Source organism: Drosophila grimshawi, unplaced genomic scaffold, assembly GCF_018153295.1.
Source record: "Drosophila grimshawi isolate 15287-2541.00 unplaced genomic scaffold, ASM1815329v1 contig_1377, whole genome shotgun sequence".
NCBI lineage: Eukaryota > Metazoa > Arthropoda > Insecta > Diptera > Drosophilidae > Drosophila > Drosophila grimshawi.
This window is the reverse complement of record NW_025062900.1, coordinates 4,588,677-4,605,825: the sequence shown is the minus strand read 5'-3', so window position 1 is coordinate 4,605,825 and position 17,149 is coordinate 4,588,677. Positions and strand designations below refer to the sequence as shown.

At 41.0% G+C, this 17,149-nt stretch overlaps 1 protein-coding gene across 1 annotated transcript in view; it reads left to right on the top strand.

Annotated features, from left to right (window-relative positions):
* LOC6562437 (hemicentin-2) overlaps positions 1-17,149 on the top strand; it is a 128,178-nt gene that overhangs the window by 110,280 nt on the left and 749 nt on the right. The window contains exons 7-8 of the mRNA XM_043214726.1: positions 640-1,185; positions 9,695-10,063. Coding sequence (XP_043070661.1) covers positions 640-1,185; positions 9,695-10,063 — 915 coding nt within the window. The remainder of the gene's footprint in view (positions 1-639; positions 1,186-9,694; positions 10,064-17,149) is intronic.

Here is a 17,149-nt window from a genome sequence, read left to right as displayed (position 1 = left end):
GATATATTCCTGAGCTGAGATAATTGAAAAGCAATTTCTATTTATGATATAGCCAGGGCTGATTTGAGTAATTTACACAACATTCATTCAAATATTCAAAACTTGCTAGCTAATTACAAATGAGTACCCAAAATCACAGCTGAAATGAATAATCATCATCACCCAGAAGATTCATCACTTAAGACTCGACACAACTGACTCAGCTGATGAACAGTTGCAATCAACTATTAGCCAAATGTGGCAAAGACCTATCATCGGGATTATTCATTGCGTTTGCGACGCACCGAGTTCAGTTGAGCGATTCGCGATCACGAATAATGATTCACGAGATTCGAGTAGTCGGAGTAGAAGAATAAGTAGAATGCACTGATTTCCATTATATGCAAAGCCATTACGAGGAATTGCGCCACTTGAATAGCCCGGAGGACAATCAATCAATCACTCATCCATCGCAGAGGCAGGCAGGCAAGCGGTTGCAACCTGGCCCGGCGGCCAGGCAACCATCAATCCATTCATTCATTCATCCATTCGAGCAAACATTCATCCATTCACTTGAGTGGCGTTGCATTTTTCATGGCTTCATTTCATTCAACTTTCTTCTCTTTCCCCCTCTCTCTCTCTCTCTCTCTCTGCTTGCAGTTGGACGCCCTTATATTGCGGAGGCAAGCGCCCTTGCGACACCCACACTGATTGCGATAATCGTGTCGTGCATTGTATTCGCCCTATTTGCCGGGCTACTGCTCATGTTCTGTCGCTGCAAGCGCAATCAGTCGAAGAAGAGCGCCGCCGCCAAGGACTACGAGATGGACTCCGTTCGCCCATCGATTGTGGCCGCCCAACAGAATCAGGCACCGCCACCGTATTATCCTGCCAGCGGGTTGGACAACAAGGCCCTCGAGCACTCGATGGACCTCGCCCTCAACATGGAGGACCAGAAGACGGCACTGTATGCCACACAAAATGGCTATAGTTATCATCCGGGCAGCGGTGTCGTTGGCATCGGTGGCGTTGGCATCGGCAGTGGTTTGGGTGGCGGTGTTGTTGGCATCGGCACCGGTGGCATCGGTGGCGGCGGCGGCGGTGTCGGTGGTGTTGGCACCCTCAATGGTGTTGGAGGCGGCGGCGGTGTTGTTGGTGTCACCGGCATACCCGGTTTGACAGGACACACGTTGCCAGGAAATGAATGTAAGTAAACACACATACCCATATACCTATATACATACAAACGTGGAACGTGGCGGACTTTGGCTGACAGTCGTGTGGAAAGCAGATTGATGGATAACCCAAAAGTAAGCTGCTGCTTTCCCATTGCTCTCCCATTTCTTGCCCATTGAATTGGACACTTTTTCCTATGCCAAATCGAGATAACTTTTACAATTTGAAGCATTTGAAAAGTTGAAAGTATTCAATTTCTCGAAAGGAATATAATATCAATTATATTTATAATTGTAAGGTATTGTTAAAAAGGAACGATAATTAAAAAGAAAACCTTATTTTAAAGCAGTTGATAATAATTTTCTTCTACCAAGTTTTGCTTTTAAAGAAACTTTTTGCTAAATTAGGCGACTTTAATATCAGCAACTTCAATATGAACATGGCAACAAAATCTCAACAGCCAAACCGTTGACAAATTATTGATGCCCTTTCAAGCACTTAAAAAAAAATCGAAGAGAAGGGAATGAGTGGGGTGGGGGTTTGCTGGGTATGGTAACTAAACCTTAACCCAAACATAAACCACGGGCAAGCGTGCGAAATACTTCCGGGCGGACCCTTGCTCGGACACTCGCCAAAATGTTTTGGGTGATTTTTCATTGTCCGCCGCCAAGCACATCAGAAAACAAAATGAAAACCATGCTGACGAGCACTCTGTGTGTGTGTGTGTGTGTCGGTGTGTGTGTGTGTGTGGTATAGGCAAGTGGCATGTTGTGGTGCCACGCTTGGTTGGCTTAGATGATGGGTGGGCTGGTGGGGTGCTGTGGAGGTTGTGGCTGCTCACAAATTATGTAGCCCATGAAATGTGAAAAGTGCAAAATGGAGTTGAGTGCAAATCGATGGCGATGCGCATTCATCACGCGCCTTTGCGGGCAACAAGCACTCACACACACACACACGCACACACACACAAACCACAGGCACACATACAAACATCCACCTGCCACACACAGACACACAGACACACACACACAACCACAGTCGCAGCAAAACACTTCAACTTCCGTTGTAAATTTGTTGAAACAGCAATTTTTTGCCCTAAACGTTTTACGTCGTCGCTGAAACATTTTTGTAATATACTTGCCATTTGTTGTTGTTGTTGTTGTTATTGTTGTTGCTGTTGCCTGCCGCTCACGTCCACCATTCATGCTAGCAATGCGTCCTTGTCGTCATTTCAAGTGACGCCACTCACTTCCACCCCACGCCGACCACGCCTCGTTCAATGAATGAAAATTGCGCACAAAATGAATGCGTAAACTGGACCCGCTGCTGCTGCCACCATCACACCCCCTTGCATGTTCAGCTAACTGCCCCTTGTCCGTCCGTTCAGTGCCACTCTGGGGTTTTACACAATACGCAATACAATTCATTATTAATTGTTGTTCTGGTTTACTTTTTTCTTTATTTATTTATTTTTTTTGCTGAGTAGGTGGGGTAGCTGCTGTGTGGAGTCTGTAAAATCGGTGTACAAGCATCGTGCCTCGCCCCCTCATAAGAGGCATTAACCTTTAACATGTTGGGCGCACAAATTGGTGAAAGTGCTTTTCCTGCTTTGCATTGTTTTATTGCCACTGCAATTGGGGTATTCTAATTATGTTGACAGGTGTTTAGGGCAGCCTTATCGCCAACATACAAGCTAACATATATTCTTGCTAAGCATAGTAAGGGATCTCTCTATCTCTCTCTCTCTCTTTCTGTCTATTTATAAATGTGTGTAAGTGTTTTCAATTTTTGGCATTCCCAAGTTGGCGATTGTTTCTCATTTTATTTCGTCTTTGCTTTTTTTTTTTGGCTAATGACGTGCAAATTAAAAAATTCCTTTTTTGTGTGTGTGTGTTGCGTGTTTGTGTGTGTGTTTCGTTGTTATTGTGTGCTTTGGTTTAAAAAATAACCAATAGAATTTTAAGTTGCTGGACACAAATTTAATTGCAATATTTTCACGTTGTTTGCCCAAGGACTCGCCTGCTCTGCTGATAGTTGGCAGTTGGGGGGGAAAAGAAAGAGGGGGCGTGGCGGGGACAGACGCAAGAAATTAGGGGGTGGGGGGTGGGTGCTGCTGCTGAGGGTGGTTCTTCTGCTAATGGCAGATATTGTGTGCGCTCCCTTTCAAAAGTTGCCGAGTTTCGAGTGCTTTTGCCAAATGCCAATTAAAATTTTCAAGTGCCAAAAAAGTCGGAAGAGCAAATCTCACTTTCTGTGTGTGTGTGTGTGTGTGTGTGTGTGTGTCTGTCTGTGTATGTTTTTTTTGCCTGCTGGCAAACATTGGCACTTAATTGCATTTTAAAAGAAATTCGCGAACGGCTAATTTGGCTAGTGAATGTGGCATTGGTTGCAAGGTGGCAACGAATAATATAAAAAAGCGCAGACAGGCAACAGCTGTGCACAACACACACAAACACACACACAGAGAGACACACACATGCAGAGATTTCCAGGTATTTTAGCTGCAGTTGATTGTTAGCACTAATTGCTGCATAAGAAGCTGCTCTTGGCGCAATCCCTTTTAAGCCACCTTTGCCAACCCCGCTTCGTTCTCTTTGTCTCTCCCTCTCTCCGTCTCTCAGTTTAATTTGGTTTGCTGTTGTTATTGTTGTTGCTGTCGCTCGTGTGCACTTTTGGAGTCATTAAGAGCTCAACCGAAAATTGCCGCAATCGTCGCATAGGCCAAAAACCTAATGAACTTTGCATGTTAACCGAACGAAAACGACGACAATAAAAGCAATGGTGGCATTACCATTGCAAACAGTGGTTGTAAGTGGCAAGCAAATTGCAGGCCAATTGGAAATGGCACACGAAACGACACAACAACTGGCAAATTGGTCTGTCTCTCAATAACCACACTCCCGGCTTTAATAATTTTTGAAAATATTCTACAAACAAAGATTGGCAAGGCTTATGCAACAGTATTTTTTATAGACAATAATTGAGTGATTTGTGTGCACAACGAGTTTAATTGTTTGTGGCACAAGTTTGAAGTTCTGGTATTTCTCTTCGGATATTTTCTTTTGTGTTGTTTGAACTGCTAAAGTGCGTCAGCTCGGCTAAAAAATAACTAGGATCTCCCAATAAAAGTTACCAGAACAACGCATAAGTAGCCTTATTATCCCATTGTACTTTGCTGCAACTCACAAACTGTTTTATTTGAATGCTTTATTTAACTTCATTTGGCCAGCATTCGTTACCCTTGCGAGACTTTGCTTAAGCTGCTTTTACTCGTGCAGCATTTGCTTTAAATAAATGTAAAGCCAGCTGTTTATTTATTTTTGCTACAGCTTATAAATGTGGGTTGGGGCTCGATGAACTGAAATCTGTGCCATGTCAGCAGCTGTGTTTAGATTTTAAAGCCAATTAGTTGGTCAGCGCAACACAAAACACAAAACAAAAAAAAAAGCCAAAAACAAGAAAAACAACAGCAGCAGCAACGAGTGAAGCCGGCAAATGCAGCTCATAGATTCTGTCATTGAATGGTGCGGTCAGCTGGCCAAGGCTGCAGCAACAACAACAGCAACAACTACAAGACAAACATGTTGAACAAACGCCTAAAAGGCTGCTGTTGCATGCAACAGCAGCAAACAGAAAATGTTGTTCGCATCGTGGGGCGCGCGGGATACTCTGTGGTTTGGCGGTTGAAGGAGGGGCACAAAACTATTTTTGCGGCTGTTTGCGTTGCGGGCCATAGCTGCATTTTGAACCAGACACACAACACACACACACACACAGGCAGGCAGACAGACAGACATACTTGAAACACAAACAAGCCAGACAACATTTGTAGCATCGAGAGTTCATGGCTTTATTTATTTAGCGCATAAATTTTCAGCGCGCTAAAGATTTTTTCTCCAAGCTTTTTTTTCTTTCTTTCTTTTCTTTTTTTTTTTTTAGTTTTTGGTTTGGCTTGTGTGTTGTTTACTTGGCTGACTTTTTGTACAGCAGGGGCTGGGAGAAACAAGGGGAAGTCTGCCGACGACAACACGACATTTGTTTGCATTTATTTGGTTTTTTGGAGTACATGTCCTCTAGACTACATCATTGTTGTTAGATTTGTTGTTATTGTTGCTCCCCCGTCTAGCCGTAGGCGTAACTGAACCGTCTCCCCTCCTCTCCCATACTGAGTCCAGCATGTCCCAGCAACTGGCCAGATTCTGCGGAATTTCGAGTTTAAACGCTTTTCCAAGCAAATATTTATAACAAAAAGTAAACTTGTTCCTTGGTTTGCTTGAGGCAATGAAATTTAAAGGCTTGTGAATGCTGTCATTGAGTCCAAATTAAGGTCTCATATGTGTGTTGCCCTTTTAGTTTTCTCAGAATTTGGGATTTGCTGTTTACAGCAGCAACAGCATTGATTCGTCCCATTTAAAATGTATTTATTTTCCATCAGCAAATTTACATTGTTTCTTGGGTTACTTCACTGCCAGGTGAAACAAGGTTTGATAAAAATGGTCGACAAATCTGACAAGCTCAGAATGGAAAACTATTTATGAGCAGGGTACAGACAGATTGGAATAAATTAGAGGCAACCCTGACTTTTCAGCTTCAAAATATGGAAACTAAGCAACAAAGCCATTTACTAAAATTAATTGGGTTTCACTTTTAATTAAACTTGATTTCAATTTTGCTTGAAAATGTATCTTTAAATACTTGTAAGCTGCAACAAATACATAATTCTAGGAAGTGTTAGATTTCATTCTTATGACTTTTAAAGAATATTTCGGGTAATTGAAGCAAAATTCTTTTTAAAAAAATTTGACTTTTTTTTTCCAAACTTCAACTCAAACAACTTTCACCAGTTGACTTTGAAGCATAAGTATTTCTGTATAGAATAATTCGTTGTAGTGTTCATTATGGCTTAAGAAACTTTTGTATTATAGCGAAAGCCAACTTTATTACAAGTGCATTTGATAATCTTTTATTATGAATTTGTGTGCGCGCAAAAAGTTGTAAGATTCTATGCAAAACTTTCGGCTCAACTTGACCTCGTTATGTGTGCTGCACGAGGAGCACAGCGCGTATACTTGTTATTGTGTGTACGGATTTAACATGAAGAATATTGCTGGACCAGGATGCGAAGCGCATAGCGAAAGTTCTACTTGGGGAAAACTAGCAGGCAAAGCAGCAGTAGCATCAGCGATAGCACACACAAAAATGCAGCTTGCCTGCAAAACTTTTCCACTACTTGTAGTTTCTATTTTTATTTATTTTTTTTTGGGCTTGCAATAACTAAAAGGCCGCCAGCAGCAGCCGAAACTGGCAACAAGGCGAAAGTACAGGAACTCAGCAGCCAGGCAGGCAGGTTGGCTGGTAGGCAATAAGGAGCGGGGTTGGTGTGTGTCAGGACCAGGTAGCGAGGACAAGTGGCTGCTGCTGCTGCTGCTGTTGCTGTTGCTCGAAAACTCCAGAGCCTGTTCTCCATCTCTCTCTGCCTCCACACTCTGATTCACTCTTGGCATTTAAGCGCATTTGGGGCAAATGGCGAGCAGGCTGTGTCGCGTCGCTAATTAAAAGTGCAACAAGGAGCAAAGCAAAGGTCGCCACAGGACCAAAGAAGGAGCATCCTTAAGTTGAGGGAGCTTAACGGTGTAAGCTGAGGTTAGTTGTGGCGTGTGGCGCCATTAACACCGTGTGCGCTTGAGGTGCCACCTAGCCAACTTTGGACAACTCTTCATCCACAACCGCCCCCTCTTTCTCTCTCTCTCTCTCTCTATCTGTCTCCTTATCTGTCTCTGTCTCACTCTTTGTAAGTGTCTGGTGTCGTTTAGTTAACCGTTAATGGCATTTGAAACTGTTTTTGTTGTGCGGTTGTTGCTGCTGCTGCTACTGCTGCTGCACAAAAATGTTGCATAATTATAAGCGCTTCCGGTTGAAAACTTTTGCCACGAGAGTGAATTAGAGCCAAGAGTTTCTAGTTTGATGGTTTTTATGGATACGCCTTGCAACTTTGCCACTTGGCCAAGAGTCCTTAACGTGCACAGAATTGTTGCCAGTCGACAGTATACAGCAACGAAAAAAGCACAGCACTTGAGCAGCTTGTGCAAAATTAATAAGCCTCCATTCCCCATTTATGATGCGTGATCATGCTTACTAAACTATGCCGCAGAAACAGTTATTTGCACAAATCAATGTGAAAAGTTTTTGGGGACCAAACTTTAATTGCGCATCGAGGAAAAGTAGAAGCCTCCCTCCACCCACAACACAAATTGTGTGCCTGCCCCCTGCCACTGTTGCATAACGAATGGAAATGCATTAAAATTCCTGTATACAAAGCAACAGAGAGAGGGAGAGAGGGAGAGAGAGAGAGAGAGCTTTTGGGTATTTGTTATTTTGTGTGTGTATTTGTAGCGATGGTCCACAAATATTTTTGTCCGTCGCCCATTTTCTCCGACAGGCAGACAGACAGACAGACAGTCAGACAGACAGATACAAAAACTTGAGCAATCAAAAGTTGAGACCGAACAGATTTGATGCTTATCAAATTGAAAAGTTTATTATTTTCCTTATTCTTTTTTCTCCGTTACTGTTTCGGTTTCTTAGAGTTGGCTCATTGCTTATAAAACACGAACGAGAATATCGCATAAAATTACAAATGGAAATATGCTCAGGGGAGTGGGCATGAAGGGGGCATGAAAATGGAAATGAAAATGAAGTTAATATTATTACTGTTTTTAGTTTTATGGCTAATCATAAAAATTATCACGCCCACCATGTCCCATAAAAACGAATGGCAAACGAACGGAAACACGCAATGCGAACAGGCTGAAAATGGCACACGAAATGTGGAACAGCCTGGCAATGGAACAGAGTTGAGCACAGTTCATAGCGCCATAGATTTTCCGCTTTTGGCCAAACACAAATTGTCGTTAAATTATGGCACACGACTGCAGTTAACACGAACACAATTCGATTTCGCTTGCATTTCACCAATGAAACAAAAATAAATAAATAAAATAAAATAAACAGATTTCAACAGATAAGAAAAGTTGTCTTAATTTTCAAGTTTTATGCCTAAAGTTTTGATCAAAAGATTGCTTTCTTTATAAACAGTTGAAGCTCCGCTCAAAACGTTTCCCATTCAGATTCATGCTAGAGATTATGGCAGAAAGATTTATTACTAATAATAAAAAATATAATTTATAACAGCGTTTCATAGTTAAATTTGTACAACTTGAAATAAATTTGATTAAAGTAAATTCCGTGTGCCATTCGTCTTAGGCTCCTTATGTATAAAATATAAATATATGTTCATGTTGAAATCGAGGCGAAATGCGACATTTCTTTGTGAATGCGCTTAAAGAATTTAACACAATTAAAAACATATAAGAAATTCAAACATTGTCTCCAAACTTCATTTAACTTGTAGTTGGCTTTAATAGGCCCAACAAAATCTAAGTGGAACATATTCCCAATTGCAAAATAAAGGACACTTAAGCGTATTGCTGGCGAAAGCGTTTTTCGAGGCGGGCCGTCGCCAGTTATTCGCTTTGCTGCGACTCAAAATTCAAAAACTTTGTTGCTGGCTGTACTTTTGTTGTTTTCGGCAAGCGTGCGTTTAATATTTATGAGTGATTTATCACGATATAAAAATAATAATAAATGCGAGCAACAAAGGCGCGCACGCACAACACAAAACCGAGTCAAGTAACAAGCAGCTCACAGGATGAAAGGACATCGAAGAAAAAGGCACCCAGTCAGGCGGGCAGGCAGTCAGTGAGGCAGCCAGCCAAGTCCTTTAACAAGGCGCACTGCTTGTCAACGCCTTTGTTCTGGCGCGTAACAAGCACCACAAGGACACAATGACAACCATTTCCCCGCGCAACCACCCCCCGCCAACGCCACAACAGCCATCCCTTAAGCTACTTCAGCTTTGATACTCGCATATATTTTTTCGCGTAGCTCGTAAAAAAATTTGTCAACAAACTTTCACTCAAACACACACACACACACACTCGTAGTGCAAAAAAAACGTAGTAGAAACGAGGCAACTGAGTTAAGAGAAAGTTGTCAAGAGACTCGACATAGATTTGTCAGATTTACGATGGCATTCTTGGCGTAGGTTTTAAGTGGCGTATGCGCAATATTATTATTATATGCCAAACTATTAATTACGCCTTGTTGAATTTGCCCAGTTAATAAAATCATTTCCACTGCACGCATTTATTGCTGTCATTTTTATGTGCTACTCAATGAAGCGCTGTAAAAACTACCAACTTTTTCTATACGTCGCAATTTTTTCTGCTCGGGTTTGGATTGCTTTGCATATTATTCATTAAGAGCTCTTCTGTTTTTTTTTTATTATTTTTTTTTTGGCCAGGCGCCAGCCATCTATCGTGTCTGTCAGCCAAAATGTCCTCATGTGAATTATGCGTCGATTTCGCTGATTTATGCGACACTTGTTCGAGCTCGAACTCGAATATTATTTTTATTCCATAGCGCTCTCATTTCAATTACTTATTTTATGTTTGCATTGTGTTTTTTGCTCTCATTGCAGGGGTCAACATGGGCTACATGGAGAACAATTATTCGAATTCGAACAATGGCGGCAGCGTCAACTCGCAGGACTCGCTGTGGCAGGTGAAAATGTCCGCGGCTGCGGTGGGCAATCAACAGACCTTGGTGCAGGCGCCACACAATCAGTATGTGGAACAGCAGCCGACCTATGGTTACGATCCGCTCACACATGGCGGCTATGGGGCTGTGGATGATTACGCCCCCTATCCCCATTTGACAGCCACGCCCAGCCAAGTGGGCGATGAGTATCACAATATGCGCAACAGTCAAAATCCGTCCCGGCAGGACTACTGCAGTGATCCCTATGCATCTGTACAGAAGCCCAAGAAGCGTGTCGATCAGCATTTAGGTGAGTCTTGTTATCGATTAACGATTACATGTTGAAAGTTCGATAAGTGAGGTTAGGTTGAATGAAGCGAAAATGAAAGAGTTAAGCTTAAATATTAATTGAGCTTAAAGAAGCTGAAAGATGATGTCCAGTTGAGAGCAGAGTGTGTAAAATAGCAATCTATTTGTTTCGCAAAACATTTGCTTAGTCCATGATCAGATGTAAGCCAACAGATCTGCCTCTAATCCCAAAACGAGCAAAGAGAACCGTTCTAAAAGTATAAAATGCAAAAACTGTCAAGATGAAGTAAGCCACATGAAAAAATATGGCTCGCAGGGAGTAGTATCAAGTAAATCTGACAACTTTCATCGCTGTGAGTTCTACTTATGACACATTAAGCACCAGTCCTGTCGGGTCCTGGCTATCTACCAACTGTTTTTCAAAGTTACCAACTTTAAGGCAAACACGACATTAAAAACATAAGGGGTAGCTGAGGGGAGTGTAGGGGCGGAGTGCGTTTCCCAGGGAGAGTAACTGCTAAAGGGTCGGCTGTCAAAACTTAGCTCCACTGCTGCTGCTGCTGCTGCTGTTGTTGGGTGTGTGTGTGTGTTTTGGACTTGGACTTTCAGTTATGACAAGTTAAGCACTCGGATATCAGAGACGTCGAGAGCCGTACTGAACTGTGCCTCATGCTAATTATGTGTGTGTGTGTGTGTGTGTGTGTGTGTCCAGTCGACACCTTCTTCAGCATGCCACAAGTGCGCCACTGCGATAGGCTTTTGTGATGGGTTCGCTTGAGGTTCTTTGCCTGCTGCCGCTGCTGCTTTTCTTCTGTCTGGCGCACATCTGATGGTTTCTCGGCTTAAAGTCTTTGCCAACTTTTGCTTAAAGTTCAGCGAAGCAAACAACAACAACAAACACAGCACCAAATGTGAGAAGCCCTTTGGCGTGTGGGTATGGGTGTGTGCGTGTGTGGGTGCGTGTGTGGGTGTGTGTGTGTGGGTTTTCCTGTTTGTTATAATGCCAATAACACCGCAAGTGTTTTAAAATATTAAATAATAAAAAAAAGAATAAGCAGCGAGAAACCAAAATGTTCAGGCTAAAATAACTGAATAAATTATGAATGCTGCCCAACTAACACATAGCCTAGAAAGTTGTAAAGAATAGAAATGCCTTCATATCAAATATAATCAAATGGAATTGAAATGGAAGCGTGTCAAAGATGTTACTATGGACTCTAAACAAACACTGAAAGAAACATTTTCAAAGGAAAGTCAGCATTTAGTTTATAGAAATACGTATATAAACCAAATATAAATCTTGGATAAATATACCCATTAGGTTTGTCGGTTAGTACAGGGTATCGAATTGAGCGGGCAACGACCAAACGAACTGACTGCAATCAGACGGCCACGGGGCGTATGCGTGATGATGTTGCTCTGGCCAAATGTTGCTGTGGCCATTGCTGCTTCTGGTAACAACTATGCGGCTTATTGTGTGTACGTGTGTGTGTGTGTATGTGAGTGTGTGTGAGTGAGTGTGAGTGAGTGTTTTTGTGTTAGCCGCGTGTGTGCTGTATTTGTGTTATCTTTACGGTTTATGAGCGAGCACACCCGAAAAAAATATATAAAAATTCCTGTTTTTTTTTTTACTCTGTTTTGTTACGTTGCGGGTTTTTATTGCCCGGCGTCGTTGTGGCATGACAGAACAGGACTCAAAACAGAATGTGGAGCTTATTGTTGCTGCTGTTCTTGTTGCTGTTGTTGCTGTTGTTGTTGGCCTGGAGTCCACGCTTGAAATTGTGTTATTCGTAATGCGTGTGTATTTTTATAGGGTGTGTGTCTGTGTGTGTGCGTGTGTGTGTGTGTGTGTGTGTGTGTGTGTGCGGTCGTGCGTGTGTATAAAATGCAAAAGCGTAACACAAATACTACAATTTTGCGGCTGCCGCTGCTGTTGCATAACAAAACACTGACCACGCCCCCACGACAGCCTCCCCCCTCCACTCGGCGGTTACGCGCAAACATTTTTGTGCGCCAAACTAAGAAATGCGCAACCAGCAACAACAACAACAACAACTACAACAGCAACTATAATAAAAAGCACTCGCAAATGTCAAACTGCCATATAAGCATCCCAGTTGTGCACAGATACATCTACACACACACACATATATATATATATATACATAAATATATATATATTTATATATACAGATGTACACATAACACATGCATGTCAATAAAATGCAGCAATATTTTTGTGGCACACAGAATTTTACATACGCTTGCCGCAAGTCTTAGCTCAACTTGCACATTTCAATTTAATTAATTGATGAATTGAGTTCGTTATAAAATAGCAATAGTCGAAAGCTGTTGAAATTTAAGAAATTATTATGAGTTTACTGGGAATAAGTTGGAAAACAAAAAATACATATGAACAGATATTATATGCAGTTGATGCTGATCAAAAAATATAGATAAACTGAAAGAGTATTTTTACAAGACTTTGCATGCAAGGGCATTAAAATGTGTCCCACGAGTCACGTTAAAAGCAAAGCAACTAAAAACAGAAACTATGCTCAGCACGAGTACAGGGAGTGGGTGTAACAAAAAGGGGTAGCTGCAGACATTGACAGTGCTACAGTATGCAAATACATCTTCATTACACTGATGCGTTAGCTTATGCACAGCTGTGTGTGACTATCTCTTCATATATACATATAAATATACATATGTGTGCGTGTGTGTGTGAGTGAGTGAGTGGCAACATGTTTAAAAGCTTTTACACTTGCCAAAACTGAAGCTGCAGCTGAGCTGAGCTGACTTTTGTGCAGATGCTGCTGTTGCAACAGTGGGCTGACGATGGGGGAAGGCAGCAGCAGCAGCAAGAAGGGACTGATGAACTGAAGGTTAGCCGGAAGGAAGGAAGTTGCGGCAGCAAATGCTGCGTTAGCAACAAAAAAAAAAAATTTAACCATTTTTGGTTTACATTTTTTTTTTCTCTTCTTTTCGCTTTTTGCGGTTAAATGGTGGCATGGGGTTGTTCCTGGGTGATGGGTGTTGTGTGTGTGTTTGTGGGTGCAGAACTGATTGATTATGCAGACTCTTGTGTCAGTTGCTGGCGCATTTTCGCACATGAAGCTTAATTCATCATTAAATCAGCGAAGCACAAGCGCGAGTGCAAGTGGGAGGATGAGCAAAAAAGCGAGCCAGATAACAAGTGTGAAAAGCAGAGAGATGAAGGATGATCAAAAGGATAACGAGTATTTTTGCTGCTTAAAGTTAAAGAAAGATGTGCGCAAAGAGAAAACTCTATGGAAAATGGGCAAACAATTTAAAGCGTGCAAATAGAAATGATATCAATTTCAAATATGTGAAACTCAAATATTTCACTTGTAATTTTATTACTTTTACCAAGAGACCAATTATATCAAATTGTAATTCTTAAAAACCATTGTTAAATCAATCTTAAATTGGGAGCGTTGATTGCAGCCTTCAAATTGTAATTTGCACACTAGTTTGCATAAAATATAAAAAATATATATATATTTTCTTCAAAGTAACTACGTTAAAAAACCTTACATGCTCTGGTAATTGGATGTAAGCCAACACTTTGCTCAAGTTCTCAATAACAACAAAAGATACAAAAATACCAATATTTTAATATAAAAACACACTTGCAGATTATTATTACAGCACACACACACAGCACAGCAAACACACACTCTTTTTCTGTAATCGAGCATTTACAAAAAACAGGATTTGCATAGCGATAAAAAGGATAGCAATTTGAAGATTCAGTCAAGCTTTGTTGGCCAACTCTAAAGCTTTCAAATGACTATCATGGCAAAATGATGACGCTTGTGAAGTGATTGAATCTCTTGGGAAAACTATAACTATAGCTACATCTTATTAAATAGTTGATCGAAGAAAGTTGAAACTTTTAAATCATCATATCAGCATAATAAAGCAGACAGGAAGACAACTTCTTTGCCTGTAATCTTGTCCAACGACCGTTGGAATAGCTCTTTGAGTTTATGAGCTGAAATAAAGGCAGTTTCAAGTTAAAGTTATGCAACTGATAGTAGTACATAAAATAGTGCAGTTGCCCAGCTAATAAATACAATCTTCGAATGAGGCACAACTTATTCAAACCCATATAAAAATCATCGCTTTCCCATTTTCCTAGTTTTCACACGGGTATCCTGCGCCAGGCCGCATAAATCATGATTTAGCGAGAGTCATGAGTCGAGCAAAGCAAGCTGGATTTCAACTCGCAGCCCAAAAGCACTAAACACACACTAAGTGGATTTGCGAGCAACAAAAAAGAAGGTGGGCGGGGCAACAATGATAAGCGACTGCTTTGGCCGTGTGTGTATTTGTCTTATGGATAAACTCGACTGCAATTTGTTTACTTTCGACAGTTTTTGGTGAAATTTAAAAAAGAAAAGTGGCTTATTACGGGCTAAGCGCCCAGAAAAAGGGAGCCTGGCCAACAATAATAGAAACATAGCCAGTCTCTTCCTTTGGGCCCACAAATTTGCATGAAAGGGCTAACAGAAAAACAGCAACAACAAAAAAACCAGAGAAATAAATAACACACACATTTGCAGCAAGTCTGGATTTTTTAAGTGAGAGAGTGTTCTACATTGAAAAGATATCCTTTACTTTGACTAAGTAGAGAAATGCCATAAATGTTGTATCTAAAATACGTTAACTGAAAGTTGTTCTATAGTTGACATGGCTTATAAAATATACATATTGCCTTAGCTGATAAGTTCGTGTTTGTTAGCTTAAAGAAACCAATGTTCAAGCAGATCATATACCATTTGTCGTACTCTACAGGGTATTCAGCAAGTAGAAACCCGTCTGCTTAACGCAAAAACGATTAAGTTGTTTCAAGTCGATTCGATTCTCAGAGCCTGAGCCCAAGAACTGTGCAAATTGAATGATAGCAAAACTAGTAAGCACCAACAAAAAAAAGGAGGGAAAAACAGCAGCCAACAAAAATACGGCAAAAACCCACCTCAATGTGTATGTTTTTCTGCCTGTGTGTGAGTTGTGTGTGTTGTGTGTAGGCGTGGCATGCATAAAGTTATGCGCATAATACGCACGGCTCACGTATTGGCCATAAAATACGATAGAAAAAGCGAGAGAGCAAAAAAAGAAGGGAAATCCCAAAGAGTTGAAAAATCTAAAGAAAATCTAAAAGAAAAAGATAAAAAAATGAAGCAAAAGAAAATAAAAACATTGAAAAGAAAAGCGGATTCACTTTTTTGGCTGACTTTTTGCCAGGCTGCCTTCGAGCATTCCTTTGCCAGCTTTTCTTTTTTTTTTTTGGTTGGCTTTCCTTATTTTTGGGTCAAGTTTATGCAGATGCCCAAAGAGCCCAAAGAGCGTAGAATGGGCGGCAAACGCGCTTAGAAATTTTCGCACGCCGCACAAGCATTGAAAGGGGACTGGGCATGTTAAAGAGCAGTTGTTAAAAAGGATTTACCGTTTTATATTTGTATGCGCCATTTGAGTGCTGGCAAACAAAAAAACAAAAAAAAAAAAAAAAAAATCAAACGGTACGCTGCTGAGGCCAAAACACATTGGTATTTGGCCAACAAGTCAAGCAGTGAATTAGAAAGGAAAAAGACGAAAAAGACATTTTTCCAATGCGGCGATTTCGATTTTGAAATTCAAATGTGCAATAAATTTTCCAACGATTTTGGCTTACAATGCAAACACGGCGCCTCAAATCCTTCACTGCTTTTTTTTGGCATGCTTCGTTTTTTTGTCTGCTCCTCTCTTTTGTGACGGGGATTTGCATTTTGCAGTGGCAAGAATTTTAAACAGCTGCGCTTCAATATATGCAACAATTTGTAGACAAAGATGTCGCTGGGTCACTCGGCCAGTCTGTGATTCAAATTTAAAATTGTGTGTTTACACTCATGTGCCAGATTGGGCTCGTCCTGATCCTGATCCGTCATCCTGCGGATGGTTAATAGCCAGCAGGCGTGAGTGGCAGCTGCACTTTTAGACTCCATCACAACCCCCAAGGAGGATAGTAAATTTTCACTTTGAGCCGCGGCAGTCAGGCAGGCTGCTGAGTTGTGTTGCAAATGTTGCAGTGCACTGCTGCAATGTTTACATTCAATTGCAATTTTGCAACAACCCGAATTGTAATTAATTTTTTAACAAGCGCGGCTCGTTAGTGACAAAAGCTGGCATTGCAAGGACTCAGCCAACTGGCAAATTAAAAGAATTGTGGCCCCCAAACAACAAGCAACATGCAAAACAACAGCTGTAACTGCAAAAGGCAACCAGCTGACAATTTTAAGCTGCAATTCCACAGCAAACGAGCGACCGGCAAAAAAGATGCCAAAGTGCAAAAGCTGCTTATGCAAAATGCACACCAGAAAATAACCATTTAAAGTCCATCAACTGGATTAGTCCTTGTGACAGAGAATTCAGACTTTAATTCAATTATTTGGCAATCGCTTAAGGCTCTTTTGGCAATTGATTGTTGAGCGGGTAATCCATTAATAGCTGATAGTAGATAGCATTTGAGTATTAATATTATGTTGCATATAGAAATATAAATATATCATTAAATTCCCAATATACAATCTGTATTATGTATGAAATGCCTGTATAAGTATGTATGTATGTGGGTGTGTGTGTGTGTGTGTGTGTGAACTCATTTTAGGCCAAATACTCGCATTTGTAGACAAGTCTGTAGTCTGTACGCACTCATGCATTCAGCTGCCTTTTTAGACGTTAACTTAAGCTATGCAAATCGAACGAATTTCGCTAACCATTTCTGGCTTTCTCTCTCTCTCTCTCTCTCTCGCAACACACACATGTCTTTGCCTATCTCACATAACATAAAACAAAACAAAAAAAACATTTTAAAAATAATAACATTTGCAAAAATTCAACAACGCACAGCGGACATTATTCAGGATGTTACGCTCTAACGGAGCGCGCAAGCTGAAGTAAGTTAATGCCGAGGATACGCCAAACTCCGAATCCTTGCTCAATGATGCCTATGATGATCGTTAAAAATTTTGAGTTGCAACCAACAAAAAAATGTGCCCTTTCTTTTTTTTTTTTTTTTTTT